Here is a 20,292-nt window from a genome sequence, read left to right as displayed (position 1 = left end):
TAATTTGCCCCATGTAAACAGGTTAGATGGGCTTGGAAGGACATCGTAGACTCCCTGAATCAAGAACTTGATCTTCTGGGGGTTCCAATTCCAGATGTCATGCCAGGTGATGTTGCGCTCCATCATCTGCTCCCACTTCATCCAAGCTCCCTGTTGACGCATGGCCACTGTTCTGCTAGCCCGCTCATCCTCCACAGAAATACGCACCTCCTCCTGCACAAGCTTACGCCTATCTGCGCAGGTAGCTGCTCACCTTGCACCCAAAGCCTTCCACAACGGTCATCGGGACTTCATATATGAGCAGAGGCCAGAGGATTCTTGGGAGGATCCCGTGTTGGTAGACCCAGGCCTTGAACTTTCCAGGGATCCAGACCTGTCCGCAGTTCTTAATCATCCTTCCAGGTCGGCACTGGTGGCCTTGATGGATTCAGTGTCTTTCAGGCTGCATTTGAAGCCCTCCCGAGGCTCTTCACTGGCTTTTCTGTGATGGATGATATCTGGACCTCTCCCACCCTGAAGCTTTGTTTGTTATAGATCTTTTTGGTGATGCCATTTGACATTTGTCAAATTACAGCAGCTCCCCTCTCTCCTGGAATGAGTTGCTAAACTTTACTGTAAGGATCAGAAAATATTATTTGATTTAATGTATTACAGCCACACATGTATTGAGTCCCTGCTTCTTTTCTCAGGTGGGAGTAACTTGTGTTTCATGTAGTTGCATATCAATATATAAGGTGCAGTAACCCTGATCAGAGCGTCCCCCTGATAATGAATGCTTCATATGCTGATAATGAATCTCTAGACCACACGCTTGTTGGGATTTGTTTGTTTCCAGCTCAGAGTTTTGTTTGTGAGTAGAATGACAGTAATAAAGTCCTGCCACTGTGAAGACAAGAGGTTGGAGGACATCTGACTGTCCCTCCCACAGTGTGGTGGAGGAGTGACAGCTACATGTCAAACAACCTATCCTCAAAACATCCACAAGATAAATATGGCATCTTTTCTGTGTTTAGGAGGTAACAGGGCAGTATATACTGTGTGTGTATTAACATGGGGAGGAATAACTGGTTGTAGATAATTAGTAGGAATAATCATCATAATAAAAGGCATAGAAAAATCATAGCAATGATATATAATGATATTTATAAAAATGAAGTGCCAATTAAATGCCCAGTATAATGAACATAATGACATTGTATAATGGCACTTTAAAAAGACATACGTTTTCAGTGAGTTAGTGAATAAAGTCAGGCATGATATTCACATTGTAATGATCACTGTCGAAAATCTGATCACAATAAATAAAGTACAAAAGCACCTGTACAGAACATCAAAGTCCCTCTTTACATATTTTGAATAACCTTGTTTGTCCTTCAGTGTGCAGAGTCTGACTCTAGAAGACAGTTTCACTTTGATTTGCTGAGGGGGCATCTCTTATTTCTCAGGATTTTGTGACATCACAACATGTTCCAGTACCTGAAAAACAAAACATCCAAGTCACATTGATTGACAATGGACGCAGGAGATGAAAAGATTTCAACTGAAAACTAAAATAAATAGTTTATTTATTTATTTATTTATTTATTCCGCAATGATTTAAACGGCTGATGGACTGGCACGTCTCTCTGTGAAAAGGACAATACTTATTCATTGGAAAGTGAGAATACCTGACTGCTGTAGTCTGGAGAAATGGCTTAAGGAACACATGGACTTGGTCTCAGTGGAAAAAGCGACCACAACTTTACAAAAGCTGGACAATGGACTTGAAGGCCAATAGGTAATTGCTGAACACATTAAATCGCACATTCTGATGGTTTTGTTTCATTTTAAGTTTAAATTTAAAACTGAGATGTAACATACGACAGAAATAATGTTTATTCTAAAAGAATATGGATTTTCTGTTGTTATAGCTGTTTGTCAGCTGGATATGAATTAAAATGAAGATAGTACCTCAGGCAGTGACCTGTAACCCAATCCCCATACCTCACTGTGTTTATTTATTTATTTTTACTATTTTGTCGTGTTAATACTGTTTTTATCAACTAGAAAAATTGAAGACTTAAAATGTCTACCAGGATAGACGGGCAGACCTCCCTCCTCTATACTACACCCACTTATATTTTTTCACATCTCTCTATATTGTCCCTTCCTCTTTTCCCATCCTCCCCTCTCCCTGTCCCTTTTTAATCATTTGCCCCCCTCTCCTTTTTTACCCTACCATTTCCTCTCTTGCCTCCCTCCTCTTACTGTGTACTTTTCTTCCCATCTTCCTCTCCCTCTCTCCCTCCCACCTTCCTTCCCACTACTATCCCTGCTCACCCCCCATCTTCTCTCTCCTCCCTGATGTGAGTCCCTCTTTCCCTCCCTCCCTCCTTGACTCTCCCTGAGATGAAAAAAAAAAGAGTTTTGAAAGAGAGAGAGAGAGAGAGAGAGAGAGGGAGAGAGAATCAGAGGAGGAGGTTGAAGGGGAGGGGTGGGACCCTATAAGAGCGACTGACTCCAGCCTCAACGTAGAAAGAAAAGCCGCGCTCAGATCCGAGGGAGGGAAACGTACGCTGACGAAACCTACAACCTGCAACCCAGGGACCCCTACAGGCACCTATAAGCTCACGCCAACACAGGTAAGAGGAAGCCGGGGAGGCGGAGGGGGTGGCGGAAGAGGGATGGTGTGACCTTTGACCTTTGATACAGAATCTTTTGCACTATTATCATATAAATAACTACTGACATTTTATTTGGTACCACATTCACCCTCGGGAGAGAAAGAAGTCAAATACCTGTTTGCCGTCACACTTTTTCAGAAAGTGGGGCACCGCTCTTTGTCCTTTTACCTCCTCACTGGCTGATTCTAAAGTTAATAATATGGCAGACCAATAAAAAGAACATTAAATACAACTCAAATGTAAAATACGTTATTCATTTATTGATAGAAGAAAAAACATCTAGACACAAGTGAGGAAAAAGCATGACATGTTTGTCAACATTTGTCAGGCCTGTCAAGAAGAATCATTTACAACGCCATCACTCCATCATCCTCCGCCGCTGTAGGATAATTGCTGCAGTTATTGTCACTTATTGTCACTGGGACCCTCTGACCTTTGAGCTCCAAACGGCTCGGTGCCTGTAACGACGCTGATCAAAAATATTTCAGCTTAATCGACCGCCAGCCTCTGTGACAGGCAGCATGGATAAATCACTCGTGGCAGCACCATGTCTCAAATTAAGAATTCTGCCTTTTGTAGAAACAATGCAATTAAAGGAGCAATGACAGACTCCTTACACCTGAAATGCCGCAGGTTAAATAAATGTTTGAACGCATCAGGCAGAGAGCGCGAGGTGAGGACGTTCCGCACATGCAGTTTGTGTTGTCACTGTGTTGGTGTTTTAGTAAAGAGGGAAAGGTCAGAAAATTGTCAGTCCTGATTGAATCATTAAGGCCTGATTTACTGCTGTGCTCTGGTGGGCTTCGTGAATGGAGGGGGGGGGGGTCTTCTCCGAAAGATACTGTTTCTGTATACACTGTCGCTCAAGACAGAGGAATCAAAGGTAATTTAGGTTAGTGCATGTAGGTTAATCGGGGTCACATTCTCCCAAGCTCCATTCATCAGGTGGACTATTTTTAGATTTTCAATGGTATGTAACTGAGGCAATATTTCCGATGTGCTTTGTTTTTAACCATTCCCGAATTAACATAGATTACATATGGAAATTATTCATGGGGAGGTTTGTTGAGTTTGATCTAAAACATGTTATGACTAATGTAAATAATATGAACAATAAGTCTGTGAGTTTTCATATAGGCCGGTCTGGGTCCTAATTTTAATTTAGATTTTTTAGTTTGTCGGTTTTGGTCTTGACATTCAGAAACCGTGACCCACACTGAGGAAGGATGCCCCAAACAGAGACAAAACGGTGTCACTGGTTTTTACTGACCACATATAAAGCATCTGGTCACATCTGGCCCATAATTGTGCTGCAGTTTTCTATGATCTTTATGAGCCTGAACCGTGCAAACTGTTCTGAGGCTGGAGTAATGGACTAGGATCAGACTAAATGTGCTGGGATTGTGATCAGATCTTTTATCAAGTTTATTTCAAAATCAAATGTTTTAGTTTATTGAAAATTGAAACATTAGAAAGGTGCAGTAGCAGTAGTAGTAGTAGTGCTGGTGGTATTAATGGTGTAGCTCTTTCTGTGTTAGTTCTGTTAATTTTATTCTCCTTTTGCCTTCAGGCATCTATATGTAAAACTCATTATAAAGAGGTATGCTTGAAGCTGTCAATAAACATTTAGGAAGTTAATGACAAACTTTAAGGTTGTGTGTGACCTTTTATGTATTTATTTATTTACAATGAATAATCAACATAGTGTTTTTGTTTAGCTCGGGGCTCACTTCTCAATCAATCTGGGAAAGAAGCTCCTTATGCAGGCTTATTACAAAATGGATTATTTGATGTGAGTTACAACAAACCACCTCTTTCAACAACTACTGATGATAACTTATCTTCAAAGCGCCTGTACAAATATAAATAGCTGTAAGTATGTTCGTGACAAAAGCTTCTTGCGTATCGTCATGAATAGGCTGACGTAGAACTGCAGGTCGTGCTCAGTCTGAAACAAAGGCCGTTTTAACAGATTCAGAGAAATCTGGAGGCTGCGCTTTCTTTCCTCAGGGCGAAATGTTCAAAGCAACAGATTTAGGCTCGCTGTGAAATTTACCTCTGATTAACTCAGGATCTGATTATCTTTGTATTATGTTCTGGCACTTCTACATTGACTGGGTAAAAGAAGGCTGATAATGTCTTCAGTGAGGGAATAATGAAACCTAAATCTGAGATAGTATCTTAAATGAAAATGTAATATTTGAAAACTGAATGCTCTCATGTAAAGTTAATTTTTGGTCTCAGGGCCCATCACCTGACAATGAATTATCCTCTGTGGCCAAAGGGCCTGGTGTAAACAGGGGGTATCCAGACCGTCTTCTGTTCGCTGTACACTCTTAACAGTCAAACTACTTTCTTTTATCACACGAGTCAAACGTTTTTGTAGGTGTTTAAGACCCAGATTATATTTTTGCTAATCTCTACTAACAGCTATCTGCATGTGAATGCAAATACAGTAAATTAAACGGCTGATAGCTGAGGCATTTCAGTGAATGTGTTCACATGGACTGTCTACCTGCAGGCAACTAAAGGGTCGCTCAAACGTGATTGGTCGAACTAGAAACAGAAACCAAAATGCTTCCATCCCCAAAATCGTATCCCTCGTTTACAGATTCCTTATATTCAGATATTGCAGCTGGATTGTAAAATGATACTGAAACATGACAGCTGCTGGTGATGAACGTTCTTGTTTTGTGGGATATTGTCATTGGGTTCCTTCGGTGATATGTAGGACTGGATGATATTTTAACACGTGAACTAATAGTTTAAAATATCTGGCACATCTCTTGCAAAACCTTTCGGTCCAAGTCTGTCTGACGCAAAGAGACAAATCATGCTTTGAGGAAACAGTTCCACTTCCTGTAGCTGAAAGCATCAAGTTCAGTATAACGTGTAAAATTCCCAATTTTCCCATTAGTTGTACCGTTTAATCTTATATTACCGTAAATACTGTGATGATGTGGTTGATACTTTCAGCATCAACAGAAGTAAGCAAGTATCCTAGGTGCAGACGCAACAAGCAACATGCGTTTGTTGAGGGTTGTAAAAACATGGCGGAAGTAGCGGACGGCAGGTGGGGCTGTAACACCAGGAGAGCTGCTAGTGCTTTGGTCATAGCTAACAACTGCCAGCATCCACTGTCGCCAAATTGGGCTTCACAAACATTCAGTTTTTGTCCAGATTCTGATGTTTGGGATTGACATCTACATTTAACGTAACGAGTTGTTAACTTTCTCTCCTTCACTTCGATAAATAAGTAAAATATTGTCATTATTTTTATTGGTAAATAATATATTATGTATGTATGTAATTTGTGTATCAGTACTTTTTTCAATATTTTTCAGCATATTTAAACAATTCTGTGATAATACTGATAACTTTGATGATTTTGGTCACTATATTTGTGATAGAAAATGTTCAATACATTTCTACATCTAACAGTGATGGCATTTTGAGGTAAATCAAAAGATTTGTAATTTGGTATATTTAGTAATTCATCTTGTAATTACTATGACGTTACTAACATGTGAAAAAAAAAACGTAGAAAAACCCAATCTATGTCAAAATAATATCCAAGAAAAACTCAATAGGTAGTGTTATTTCTAATATTCACCTTCAGCTTTATTGAGTTTCTGTTCCTTCTCCACAGTCCATGGCTGATGTATCTCGTGGCTTCCGAGTCCTTTTTAAACCAACTCCTCTTCTCCTCAGTATCAGTAAACACACACTTTATTAGCTTCATGGATAAACTTCCATGACCCCATGAAACCATTCTCATCCAAGGGCAGGATGGGGGGAAATAAAGGGAGGATAAGGAGGACCGGGTCAAAGGCTATATACAGCACGGTGCTGCCGTGTAAATGTGTGGAGTTAATCCAGACAGACAATGTTCCGAGAGCAGCAGGGTCCCTGCCCATCCTTTTGTGCGGGAGGATTCACAGATGCTTCTTCATGTGTCCTCGCTGCCTCCAGTGCTCCTCTTTACCCTCTTTTTACCACCTGACTCCTGCCGGATGCTGCACTCATTATGATTCTGAGGCAGAGATATATATTTTCTTGCTCTGACTCATATTTATGATTACATGAAAATATCGTGTGGATTGTGTTCAGCCAGTTGTGGCCAGTTCTCACACTCATGCACACAAACCCTTTCCACCATACATTAACTGTACATGAGCATCCTAAAATACATAAAATTACCGTTGTTTTTTTTCTTTTATTATGACATTTGGAAGCCAGAAGATTAATCATGTATACAAACCCTCCCAGAGCCTCACTATGTGTGACAGCACAGTCTTAGGGACAGCCATGCAGCCTCTGGGGAAGAGACACCACCAAGGTGGAAAAACACCCATTAGCCTCTTAGCTGTAATTTTACGAGTCATAAGGAATTCCTGACATCTACATTACACTGCATGTCGCCATACTTATCAGTGGCCCTACCCTTTCGTTTTGCGCGTTCACGTGTAGGGGTAGGCTGTCCCAATACCTGTTGGGACGGAGGGGTAGGGCTAAGGCGTAGGGCCTTATACCCCTCCAAACGGAGATTTTTCAGACCCACACTTCAGACGGAGCGGTACCCAGAATGCCTTGCGAATCACCGGCAAGCTGGGAGAGAGACCCACAAATTAATAACGATTTAAAGATTACGATACTGATTGTAATACCTTAGTTTAATATCGTTTCAATGAATTATGGTCACTTTTTTCACAACAACTTTAAAACAAAAGATTGCGACCGCGCTAGCGTTAGCATGCTAGAGATCTTTTTTTAGTAGAAAAGCTAAAAGGCTATTTTTGACCTTACAGAACACTTACTCCTGCATGTACAGTAAATGTCAAAGACCGACGTCTGTCGAAATGTGTGTGATTAGCTCAGGTTAAAGTGCAAACTACAAGGCTCGCAAGTTTAGTCACACAAATTTCATGATGTCCTGAACTACTCAGATGTGTTGACTTACACTTTCTGTGGGTTCTTGTGTGAGTCTTAAACCACATTGTCACACTAGGACCTGCAAAGACATTTTGAGGGGCCTTTGCTCTAACATGAAAAAAGGCAACCCCCCCCCCCCCCCCATGCTAGTCTAAGTTACCACATTAGTGCGAATAGGCTGTAGTTTCCTGTTAACTAGTTTAGGCAACATCTATCCTATTGCAAACCACCATAGACCACAACACCTCTAGAAATACTTTATACTTTATTGAAATTCAATAAGTCAGTGATTGAATCGAATTGTATCTCTTTCGACCTGTCACGACAGAAAAGGCAAAGGTGTATGAAATTATGTTATTGATGGTTCCTTTCATTTATGTGCATTAGTGAGTCAGTCACACCTCAATGTAATGCAGCTATTATAATTATTTTTAGTTGCACCTGTGTTCGATAAAAGGCCTGTTGGATATATGTGTGCACTGCTTTTTCTAAGAAAAGTAAAAATTTACAGGACACCACCTCATCTTTTACATTACATTTCATTTAGCTGACGCTTTTATCCAAAGCGATTTACAATAAGTGCATTCAACCATGAGGGTACAAACCCAGAACAGCAAGAATCAAGAAAGTACAATTTTCTTCAAGAAAGCCAAATTGCTAATCTTTAACCATAAACAAAAAAATCTATATAAAATTAAAATGAAATGGATCTGGTGTGGTTGTGGAAGAACGTGTGGGCACACCTCCCAACCATTAATTGACCTTAGGTTATTAGATGAATCGAGAAGGGAAATTGATTTAGCTTAGTGTGTCTGCATGTAATAGCCTCAACATATAATCTATTGCCATGTCCAGACACACACACACACACACACACACACACACACACACACACACACACACACACACACACACACACACACACACACACACACACACACACACTCACTCACCGTCTGACTGACAGGGAACGTCTTCCTTCTGACTGGAGATATGTCAAACACCCACTCTGTGGACACATCTGTAACTGAAAAGACCTGTGACCAGAAGACAAAGAGCTGGATCATAAGAAATAATGTATTTTGCCAGTAGAAGAGCAAATGCACCATTACTACCTGGGCACGTATATATTTATTTTTATGCTTTCGGCTGGATGGATGATTTAATATGAGGTGAATATTGGTTTTCTTTACTATAATGGGAAATCATTTGATGTAGGATTTAGCCTTTTATGTTTTGCAAAGATAGATGCTGCTCTCGTAAAGGTAAAATATTAAAGGTGAAATTACTTCTTATATTTCATTAAATAGAATTTCGTTGTTTTTGTGCAGTATTTTGTTTTTGTACATTAATAGTGGATTTCTAACCTTAAACCCTTTGTGCACTTATATGCCAGTAGTAGTTGTGTTGCATTTCATACATCTGTGAGAGACAAAGAATGAGAAAGTCTACGACAGAAAGCTGAGGACAGACAGAGCTTGAGACAGTGAGGGGAGGGGTAAAGACAGATGAGTCAGTCAGAAGCTGATGTATGTAGGTAGCGACAGGGATGAATAATAAATATATTTGACATTATAATCAAACTGATTGGTGGGATAGATTTAACGTCCTGAAATGTGTCAAATCAATGACCACTCTGCCATTTTTCCACTGAGCTATCAATATTAAAACAAAGAGCACAATGTATTTTCACTGGGCCTGGGACAAGTTGTCAATCAAAGTGACTTTTCTGACAGATAATAGCCATCTGGCTCCAGGGAGAAGAATAAATAACATTTAATTACCTGTCAAACTCTCATCAACTCATCAACTAACAACACCAACATCAAGAATACACTCTAATTATTCAATATTTGCTTTATTTTCTTAAATATAGGCCCTGTTCTTCAGTTTCTTCATCCATCAGACTTTTATATCTAAATGTGCTGTTTGGTAGTGCATATTTGCTTACTTAATATCGTGGGTTTTTTTGTACTTTCCAGTCAAGTTTTCATGAAGCAATCTAACATCACTGTATAAAAAAAACATTTTAAAAAGGCAATTCTTGCTGTTTCTGCATTTGTGCAACTACTGTGTGACCAATTGCCCGACAAGTTCGAAAAGTTCCTGCCAAAGTACGCAGTGCACCGATGTGAATCTGACAATATTGTGGTTATAACATTCTAGTGACGTAATAATCTGCAGTTCAGCTTTTAAAAATAAAGACGAACACCAGGGTGGATACAAGCTGCTCCTCGGTTCAACCATGCGCAAATAATCCGGCTTTAAGTCGCTCTTGGACTGGGAGTGATTTATTTCATACTTCACGTTCTTGATGAGAAAAGGGCAATTATGGAGAAAAATAATGGTGGAGTTTTAAGAATTTCCTGCTCAGAGCCAGTTGCTGTTGGATGAGGAATCAGACGGGAACTGACAACTGAATATTTTTAAATGAACTTATTCATGCTGCTTGACTGTAGACGTATTTCTTAATCAGCAACATGGAGATGGTTGTGATGGTTAACACTTTTTCGACTTTTCCACAAAAAGGCTCACTGAACATAGAGATACTTCTTAGGGACAAAGACTTTGGACTGCTGATGTTCCCACTATCAGAAGTGTCGTTTCACTTATTTACCTGAGTACGAGTTATTGTTGTTGTTGTAGTTTTGCAGAACATGAATGACACCACATACTGCTGGTTTTTGGTTTTCACTGCTCCATTGGTAATCCTGAATTGGACTAGATGTTTTGCATCATATTTTCACATATTAACAGGTAACTGGTTGATCCTCAATGAAAGATAATGTTTTTCTTTTGCAGTAGCTCTATTGACGTATACTTCCTTTCATCTGAAGGGTGGTTTTATTCATCATCTACTGGACCATAAAGCCTCCATCAGCTGCACCCCAGCACAGCACAGACAGTAATGACTTAATTAACTGGTTTATTTCGTGGTTAATCAGTTAATTAAAAGCAAAGTAATTAGGTTTTAAAGACTCTCAAGAGAACCTGGAAGATGTCAGTGAAGGATTACTGGAAAGATCAGTCATTGAGAAGTCCCGCTCGTTTTTATCAAGAGGACAAACACATGAAGAGTATATGTTTGTGCATTACTAATTTTGTATTAGTCTGAGTGAGGCCTGTGTGACATTTATGTTGCTCTGGTTAGGAAATTAGACATTAATTGTTTTTGTGAAAGAATTTGTATCTAATTGTGCCACTGACCAACTTGGCCACAGCAGTTGACTGTTTCCTGTGTTGACTCTCATGTGAAGTATTGAGCCTCCAGTGATACCTGTCGAAATGGGTTCTGTTGTTATGTTTGACCATGTTTGACTAATTTAAGATTATTGTAAAAATCCCCCTCACAGGAATGGATAACTGCGCGGCCCTTTTTGCAAAAAACATAAAATCTAACACTTAGCAAACTGTTTTAAAACCCATTACTAGCAAAGCCAGCAGCGTGGCTCTGGGGCAAGATTGGTGTGCTGGTTATTTCAGTGACCACTTTGGACTAAGATGTCCAAACATGTCTCAACAGCTACTGGGCTGAATGCGAGAGGTTTGGTGCAGATGTTCATGATTTCATGAAGATAAATCTGAATGACTTTGGTGATCCCTTCACTTTTCTTCCTTCTCCATCACTTTACTGAATGGATAACCATGACATTAGGTGTAGACAGTAGGGATCAAGTCTAATAACTTTTGCGATTCCTAAACCTTTAATAGCACCATCAAATTTTGTATGTCTCCAAAACCTTTTGTTGATGACCAATTTATTATACTAGTGCTGTGCCCATTGTAAACGTGCCTGTTTGGAATGGGCTGTTTGTTTGGTATGTGGTGATGCTGGGTGCAGCTTTTCTTTCTGACACTGTAAAAGTGACCTGCAGTGATTGAGCTGGGTCAAGAAAAGACCGGCTGCATGACCCTAAAGCTGCAACACCTGCTGCTGCAGAACACTCCTTGTCTGTTTTTAAGGTCTACAAATATAACAACATGTTGCATGTCCAAGTTGCACCAAACTCAAAACGGCACTTCCCTTTATGATACACATGCCAAGTGTGAAGCTGATAGGTTGACATAGGTTTTTGACATGTTGGGAATAGGTTTACAAGTTAATGTATATCACATTAACTGCCATCGTTCATTACTAAACTGAAGATACATAGAACACATGTGTGTGCGTCCTCAGGCCTTGGAGATGCTAAGATGTGGTTCCTAGCTTTGTGCTTAGAAAGTAGCAAATTTTTAGAAGCATGGAGTCACTGGCAGGAGGATGGACAATAAAATGAGATGTGACTAGATGAACACACCAAAGCTGTTTGTCTAAATCGTCCAGGTGTCTAAAATGACTTTACTGCTCTTTTGTCCTTCACTGACAAACACATCCTCTTCCCTTTGAAAGACAAATTAAGAATACATGTCACACACTGTCATTGTTTTCACAGGAAGACAAATTATTTCCCATGAATTTATGAGTTTGAAATCGGAATGGACTGTAGTGTAATTACACTTTTTATCAGTTTTTAATTACTCTGAATAAATTCCAAATTTCTAAAGAAGACAAATTAGTTCTACTTTCTGCCATGTCAGTTTAATAACAACCAAAACAGCAGAGTAAGTGTGTGTGTGTGTGTTTCTGTGTCTGATGATTGTGTATATTTTGTGCATTTGAGTGTGTGTTTGGCAGCAACAGTGAGTCAGTCTGTTGCCTGAGGCATTAATTGAGGCATCAATTAAAAGAGTTAACGAGTTTGTTTAATGAGATGAAAACTCTGGTTTTTTTCTGACATCAGACTCACCAGACTGGGCTGTTCCTCCCAGAATAAGGTCAAACAAATTTGTTGTCCTCTGTCTTTATTCTCCTCTTCCTTTCTGTCATTTTTTAAATAAAAATATATGCTTTGCTCACTTGCTCCACCTGTTCTTCAGTCTCACATCGTGTTCTCCTTTAGATCACTCCTGTCATTTTTGCTCTCTTATTGTCCTCTGACCATTTGAGTGCTGGAAGCCTTCAACATTTAGGCCTGGAAGGTTGTTCTTTACTGAATGACACAAAGATACAGCTGATATAGAAAATGGTTAGTAATATACTGCCACTAATATAAATCCAGTTGTGTAGTCATTTCTACCACCCTCAACACTATTGGCAATTAATGGCAACTTTTTTCTATAAAGCAAATTTCCTTCGAAGAAACTCAATGTGCTTCACATTGAGAGAATGGATTAAAACTATACATATAAACAGATGTAAAGGCATAAACTACAACGACAAATACAAGAATATAATGAAATAAAGCATACATCACATGCTCCACACATCCATTTATCAATCTGACAAACAATAGCACTCACAGCAATCACACAGCAGCTGAAAAAGAGATATGCACCACAAATGGACAGACTATATGCAGAAAATCAGGCATTGGCCTGAGAAAAGAGTTTAGGTTTGAAAGTTGACCTCAGGTCAGCAGGCAACTTGTTCCAGAGAACAGGTCCATGGTAACTGAAGGCGCCTTCATCAGACCTGAACTGGTTCTGGGTACAGCTAGAAGAGCATTGCCTGCTGACCTGAGAGGTCTGACTGGGGTGGGACCAGTGACCCAGTCAGAAATGTACTAATTGCTTTGAAAACTACTAAAAGGATTTTGAAGTTGGTTCTGTGTTTTACCAGTAGCCAATGGAGAGATTTTAGTACAGGAGTGTCATGTTCAAATGTTCATGTACGTCTAAGGACTCTGGCTGCTGCATTCTGAATGAGCTGGAGACGTCTGACTACGTTTTTTGGACTCTCCTGTATATAATCAGCATTAATACAGGAGATTTTTTACCTACAATCAAAAATGATCTCTTTATGCATCTATTTGGATTTAAAAGTTAACTTTAGTTTAACTCTGATATGAGCACTATGAATGTCTCCTCTGGACTTATGTTATGATTCTAAATTGTCTGTAGCTATGAAAGTCAGCGTGTCCAGAGGTGAACTCCACCTCTCGCCCCATGTCAGCTGTGGTCAGCACCCTCAAAGGATAAGCAGTGTTGATAATGGAGGGATGACCTCTGATGTAAAAGGCAATAGCAAGCTGCAATAGCAGATAACTGCAATACTCACAGCTTACGAGGATATTTGTTGGGTTTACTACAATTAACTTATACTATACTATACCAATCCTGTCTATACTCGATTTGTACTATGGAAAGATTGTATTGCATTGTTGTGCTGAACATGTGTTCGATGTGTCCCGTGTTGTGCAGCCGTCAGTGGGACTATGAAGACTCTGGTGGCTCTGCTGCTGCTCTGTCTGTGTGATCCTGGACAGAGTGACTGCCAGACTGACTGCCTGTCCTGCAGCAACATCCTGCCAAAACAGCTCAGTTTCAACACCATGGTGAGGAGTCTGCACACACACACACTTGCAGATGGCAAGAGTGGTACTCCTGTGCAGATTTGTATTAACAGACTACATTAACGCAAATTGAAATAACTTTATCGCATCTATTGGAACCACATAGGTGTACGGAAGAATAGATACTAAAATATTGCTCCTCACCCTTCAGTCGAATTTGTATTTCTATTATTTGAATATCATAGACACTGAATAATAAAACTAGCTGCTTTTGGGTTCTGCTCTTTTTAATGCACCACCACCACAGGAGCACTTGAAGGGAACAGAGCCATGACAATGTCTAAAGTGAAAGGCCAATACTTATAAATCATGCTCTAAATAATGAGCAAACTCTCCATCCAGACAAAACAATACTGTTCCCCCACATACATATACAAACTCATACTAACACAATTTGCCCACAGGCAAATGCAAATTGCAAGTGGCAAATTGTGTTAGTATGGAGTAATTTGGAGATAAAATAAGTGCATACCCTCACCCCACCTCCATGTAGTAATCCTGTCCTCTCTCCATCTTCCTCTTACTCAACAAATTACCCTTTTGGCATTTGAGTTTTAATTTGTTGTGGCTAAATGATGATGCGTTGCTCCTCACTGTGGACGTGCCTGCCGGTTGTCTCTCTCTGGTTAAAGGCATGCACTTTGGCATGGAACGAACAAGAAGACACTTAAGTGCACATGTGCTTCAAACATAAGTGTGGATCTGTCAGTGTTGTTCTATAGTGTCAGGCACTTTTATTCGAAGGGAACATGAAGTAAACCAATGGAAGTGGGCATTTATTGCCTTATGTGGATGCACATGACTGCTATACTGCCATACTGACTCATGCCCCTTATTTTAATCTATACCTCATTTGCTTACTTTTATATTTTCTGCTCTCTTGTATCTCCATCTCTGCTTCTTAGATGGAATTAATTTAACTTTTGCTTTGATCAATGAGGAACCATGGTTTCTATGATTAGCCTGCTTCATGTAAATGCTCAAAGGAGAACACACGGTTTTTCATACACAGTAACAGACACACACACTCATGTTTGTACATCTATCTTAGTGAGGACACTCATTGGCTTGATGCATTCCCTAGCCCCTTACCCTAACCTTAACCATCACAACTAAATGCCTCACCCTAATCCTTTCCCCAACATCAACCTAAACCTCAAACAGCCTAAAGGGGTTAGAAAGTGAGAACCGGCAAAAATGTCCTCCCTTTCCTAAAATGTCCTCACTACGTAGGTTCAAGGCTCAAAATGGCCCTCACAAAGATATCTGTACAATTACACACACACACACACACACACACACACACACACACACACACACACACACACACGCACACGCACACGCACGCACACGCACACGCACACACACACGCACAGAACCACTGAAGTGAAAGGTACAGGTTACACATTACCTAGAAATCCAACCGATCTTTCTGTCATATTGATTTTTGTATTGTATGAGCTAAGGACTTTCTTATCCAACAGCCCTCACAAGAGGCTATGAGTACTTCATGTTCATTTTTAAGGTATACAATATATAATTACGTTTTTTTCCCACCCTCTGTGGTTTTATTATTTTCCCCTCCCAAAGTTAAAATCACAATGGCTCTCATCAGAGTGTATACCTAGACGTTTCTATTCATTAGATCTGTATATTTATTTGGATTTGCACCAAATTGGACTCATAAATATTAGTGTGTCCTAAATAATTCTGATTTTTTAAATCTAGATCCATAAATTATGTTAAAGAATGTGAAAAACATTACTGGATCCACCTCCTTATCTGGATCTGCACCAAAAGTGAATGTGTTCTTTCCTGAGACATACCACATCTTTCCACCAAGTTTCTTGGTAATCTGTCAACTAGTAAAATCGTGCTGACAAATAATCCAACAAACAAAGTACAGTGGTGAAAACACAACATCCTTGGCGGAGGTAACTAGTTGCAAGTCTGAGAATCTGCAGCTACTTGAAGGACTCCGCTTTAAGCAAAATGTTAACAATGGCACACTAACATGCTCACAATGAAACTGTTAACACGTCAACATTTAGCATCTATAATGTGAGCATGTGTTGAAAACTGTTTGTAATTGAATCTGTTTTGCAGTGTGATTTAAATGACCTGGACTCATTTCAAAGAGGAAATAAAGAGGATTGTATTTGTTTCTGTCAGGTGTGTCTCATTGAATGTGAAGGCAGCATCTCTCCAGCCTTCTCCTGGGACCTCTGTCAGGTGCTGTCATCTCCAGGGTCCTCCCTCAGTGGTACGCTGCGGAAAAGATCTCAGGAGGAGGTGGAGGCCCTGTTTCCTGAGGAGGAGGAGCAGGTGGAGGGAGGTCTGTTTCTGCCCGTAGCATTGCAAAGGTTCGATCAGGTGACCAAGGCACTCGGGGTGGATGAGAGGGATCTGGGCGGCAAAGGCAGCCAGCCGAACGCTGCCTACAATTCCCAGAATGCCATGTCCCTCGAGGATGAGTATGAAGAGGAAGAAGGGCAGGAAGAAGGGAATGCTGACATGGCAGCGAGAGGAAAGAGTGATGTAGGGTTGAGCTTCTCCAAGAGATTCGGTGGCTTCGTCAAAGGGAGGCACGGCTACAGAAAGCTGATGACTCCGGGAAGATCGTACCAGAAGAGATATGGTGGCTTCATCGGCATCCGGAAGTCGGCCCGCAAGTGGAACAACCAAAAACGTTTCAGCGAGTTTCTGAAGCAGTATCTGGGCATGAGCAGCCGGGCCACTGAGTTCAACAGTGTGTCAGAGGACCTCACCCAACAGAATGAAATTTAGCAGAGTGCACCTTTAAGCCAACAACATAAAACAGATGTATTTTCACCAATCTTGTTTTGTATTTTACTCACCAATGGGTCAAACTCTAACTGGCGCTGCCAAAGTCGACCTATCAAAATTAAGTTATTTACCAAAAAGCGAAGATTCCAGTGGAGTAATTAGAAACACTGGGTCCCCCTGAAACTCGCATTCACTTCACATGGCTGTACCAGTTAAACAACCATGTTTGATTTGATCATAGCTGCACTTTATGAGATTTGAAGAAAGCTACCTAAGTGGGAATCCTGGTGTGTTTTACAGCAAAATAAAGGATTTATTTCAATGTTTAGTGTAATCTACGAGATAAGTCATCAATAAAAAGATCCCCTGTATCGTTCAGTAGCTTTACTTTACATAATCATGTCTGTGCTGGGTCATGTGTAAAAAGTGCCAAATTTTCTAACATGGAGGCCTCTGGCTGTGTGTGGGGGGGGGGGGGGGTCGGGTCCTTGAAAAATGTGCAAGAACCCCCATTACTAAATTTACCAGGAAATCCACCAGGAAAAAAACAAATACCAGTGTTTTTAATGTTTTGGCATTTTGGTTAGGCAATGTCAGAAGTAATATAAAGTATAATGTATGTGATTTGTGTTAAATAAATGAAAACATGCAAAAACACACTGATTTATCACTGTGCCAAAAAACATGTCTCCTGGGGCAGGTTTAAGTAAAAGAGACCTCCCACAGTTTGGTGCAATGATGGACGGACACACTACACAACATGCATTATACAGTAAACTACTAATCTGTCTGCCAAACCGACGATATGTACAAGTGGGCATCATCTCTGACTGGCTCCTGTGTCCAGACGCCAAATTCATGTATGTAAAAACAGTATTTGATATTTTCTGTTAACTGTAACGGTGTGTGAAATGTTTTTGTTGCCCATTATGAGGACTTGTAAATAGCTGAATTTAATGTCAATAAAAATAGTTTGCTATTTCCTTTGTGACCTGTCATGCAGCAACTGATTCTGTGTCTCGAAGTATTTTTTTTAACAGTCAGTTATTAATCTGTTTACCTCCTTTTAGATAGTATCGATAGACAGTGCTTTTGTAGATCAGTTATGAGCCTTTGATAGGTTTTGTAATTCTTCTTTGACTAGTGTTTGTCTGATATATTAGAAAATAAAGCAGTTATAACTGTTGCCAATTCATTCAAAAATTATTGATATTTATAAGACATGAAGTCTGCGTATATGAATATGAATGAACCTTTAGTAAAGGCATTGTTATTCCGATGCCTAGACCTCTTTTCGACCAGCTCAGAGATCAAATGCTCTATTGGGCTACATGATAAACTAATTAGTGGCTTATAACTATCAATGACTTATTGCTCATCTATGACGCATTTTATTTAGCAATAATAAATCCATTATTCCAACTAATTTCTTATTTATAAAGGATGACTGATTAGAAAGTGGAACCAATTTGGTAAGTTAGTTTGTCACTACCTTACAAATAAAGTCTCTATAGATGTATGCTGCTATCTATAGTCTACATGTGGACTTTAAAAAACCTTGAATATAGTTTATGTTGGTATCCAAACATTTCAGGGCATATTCATGGATGTATAATAAGAACTTACAATTCATAATTATATAATAATTCATACTGGAATTATTTAATGATTTGAAATTCATTATTTTCTTATAATGCGCCCAACTCACTCTTCCATGCTACTTTGTTATGGTGTGTTAGTTCAACTCTGAGGCTTCATGAAAACAAGAAGTACTCACAAGACGTTCTCCAGAGAAGAAGTGTATTTCTGCCTTAGAAGAGGGTGTCTTGTGATTAAAAGGCTGAAACACCAGATGATACTAAGGTACAAAACTGAAGATATGTTCCTAACATCCACTGGTGCTCACTAACGTCCGATAACATCAACTGGTGGTAGGCATTAATAAGAGCAGTAGAATGTACAAGGGATATTCTCCATCTTGTTCTAAAATGAGCGTTTAGTTTAAAAAGGCATAGAGGCAGGCACGTGCACAGACAGACCCCTAGTGGTGCTCAAGCACCTGCCCTTTGGCCCTGGATGAGAAAAGTGCCCCTTCTGCTGGAGCACAATTTTTTCTTCATTCATCAATATTTAAGAATAAAAATTACTCTCTCTGTCATCAATTCCCCCCAAATGTGTTTTGATATCTGACGGGGCATTTATTTGAGTTCTTGTGAGAACTTCGCCCCGACATGCTCCGCGGCGCTCACAAGCCCCCGCCGCGCCCCTCCCTCCTCCTCCTCCTCCACTTAGTGCTCATGCAGTGCTGAGCGCCAGGCCAAACGGCTGCAGCCTACTTCTTCTCTGACCCGCAGCATCAGACAAACGTTGTTTGGTGATAAATTAACCACAACATTAGCGCTGCTGAAAACATTACGTCGCAACTGGTCCGACGCTTCCTAAAAAATAAACAAACAAAAAACTCACGAAATCCGTGATTTCAAAGCCTTGTCCAGCTGTTTACTGACGTTTGTCATGTTTTATGAAGAGAGAGAGGGAGCGAGATACAGGCAGGCAGACAGACAGGCAGGCAGGCAGGCAGGCAGACAGGCAGGCAGAGAATTTAAAGGCACTTTTACTGTTCTACAAATTAGACAAGTTCACTAGTTTTGTTTCATTTAAAATCGTAATTATTGAAATGAAAGGTAGGTCTTAAGTTGAGCTACATGACAGTCTGGTGAGGTATATTGTGGTATATTATTAGTGTAATGCTGCTTATGCTTCAACTCTGTCAGAAAACAGTAAAAACAAATGTGTGTGTTCTGTGTTGTCAGCTTTATAGAGATTATGTAAGTCACTCTTGATTATTATGCACAACATTGATTTATCGCATTTACAAAATTTGCAGCATAATGCCAAGAAAAGAGAGACTCCAAAAGCAGAAGGACAGGGAACTGCAGCAAGCAGCTCAGGGTAGCAGCTCTCTTTTATCTTGGATCAGGCCATGAACTAGTAAAACAAATGAGGGAGAATCAGTAACCCTACCTGGTCCAGAGGAGCCCATCACAGATGAGGAAGGACAGACAGAGTGTAGGACTGAGTTATGCCGTTTTGTTTTGGTTTGAGCACCTGCCCCCCAAAATGTCTGTGCACGTGCCTGCATAGAGGTAATGATGTCTGATCTCCTGAGCAGCCACATGGCTTTCATAGTGCTCCCATACAAGCCAGTAGCCAGTCAGATTTACCTTTAGCCTCAGCGTTCGGCCTGTATCACTGATAACAAGGCCAAAACACTTGATGCCACTAAGGTACACGACTGAAGTTATGTCCCTAACATCTGCTAACACCTACTGGTAGTCCTTCAGACGTACAAGGGATATTCAACATATTCTATATTCTACAATGTGTATTGATGGAGGGGAGCTGTTGCAACCTTCATTCAAACACTGCATCAACCATGCGGACACAGTGCACTACCTTCCACTTTACAGACAAACCAGGCCTCTGACGCCCCTCAGTGGTCACTGGTGTACACGCCT

At 40.2% G+C, this 20,292-nt stretch overlaps 1 protein-coding gene and 1 long non-coding RNA gene across 2 annotated transcripts; both read left to right on the top strand.

The window, feature by feature from the left end:
• Positions 1 to 2,399: 2,399 nt before the first annotated feature.
• Positions 2,400 to 17,784, top strand: pnoca (prepronociceptin a). Its single transcript, XM_034571862.1, has 3 exons — positions 2,400 to 2,621; positions 13,836 to 13,969; positions 16,160 to 17,784. Exons 2-3 carry the CDS (start codon positions 13,850 to 13,852, stop codon positions 16,772 to 16,774), a joined length of 735 nt encoding a protein of 244 aa, XP_034427753.1. The 5' UTR covers positions 2,400 to 2,621; positions 13,836 to 13,849; the 3' UTR covers positions 16,775 to 17,784.
• Positions 5,615 to 19,561, top strand: LOC117753697. The gene is made up of 4 exons (XR_004612295.1): positions 5,615 to 5,625; positions 7,336 to 7,344; positions 12,203 to 12,211; positions 19,372 to 19,561. It is a non-coding gene; the product is annotated as an uncharacterized LOC117753697 (long non-coding RNA).
• The last annotated feature ends 731 nt before the right edge of the window (positions 19,562 to 20,292 follow it).

The sequence above is a fragment of the Hippoglossus hippoglossus genome, chromosome 3 (genome assembly GCF_009819705.1).
Source record: "Hippoglossus hippoglossus isolate fHipHip1 chromosome 3, fHipHip1.pri, whole genome shotgun sequence".
NCBI classification, from domain to species: Eukaryota; Metazoa; Chordata; class Actinopteri; order Pleuronectiformes; family Pleuronectidae; genus Hippoglossus; species Hippoglossus hippoglossus.
This window is presented reverse-complemented; position numbering and strand designations above follow the sequence as displayed.

Bases quoted from the DNA above. Each gene is read 5' to 3' on its own strand.
- pnoca (XM_034571862.1), top strand. From the start codon at position 13,850: ATGAAGACTCTGGTGGCTCTGCTGCTGCTCTGTCTGTGTGATCCTGGA. The intron at 13,970-16,159 runs GTGAGGAGTCTG...TGTTTCTGTCAG, and splicing joins AGCTCAGTTTCAACACCATG to GTGTGTCTCATTGAATGTGA.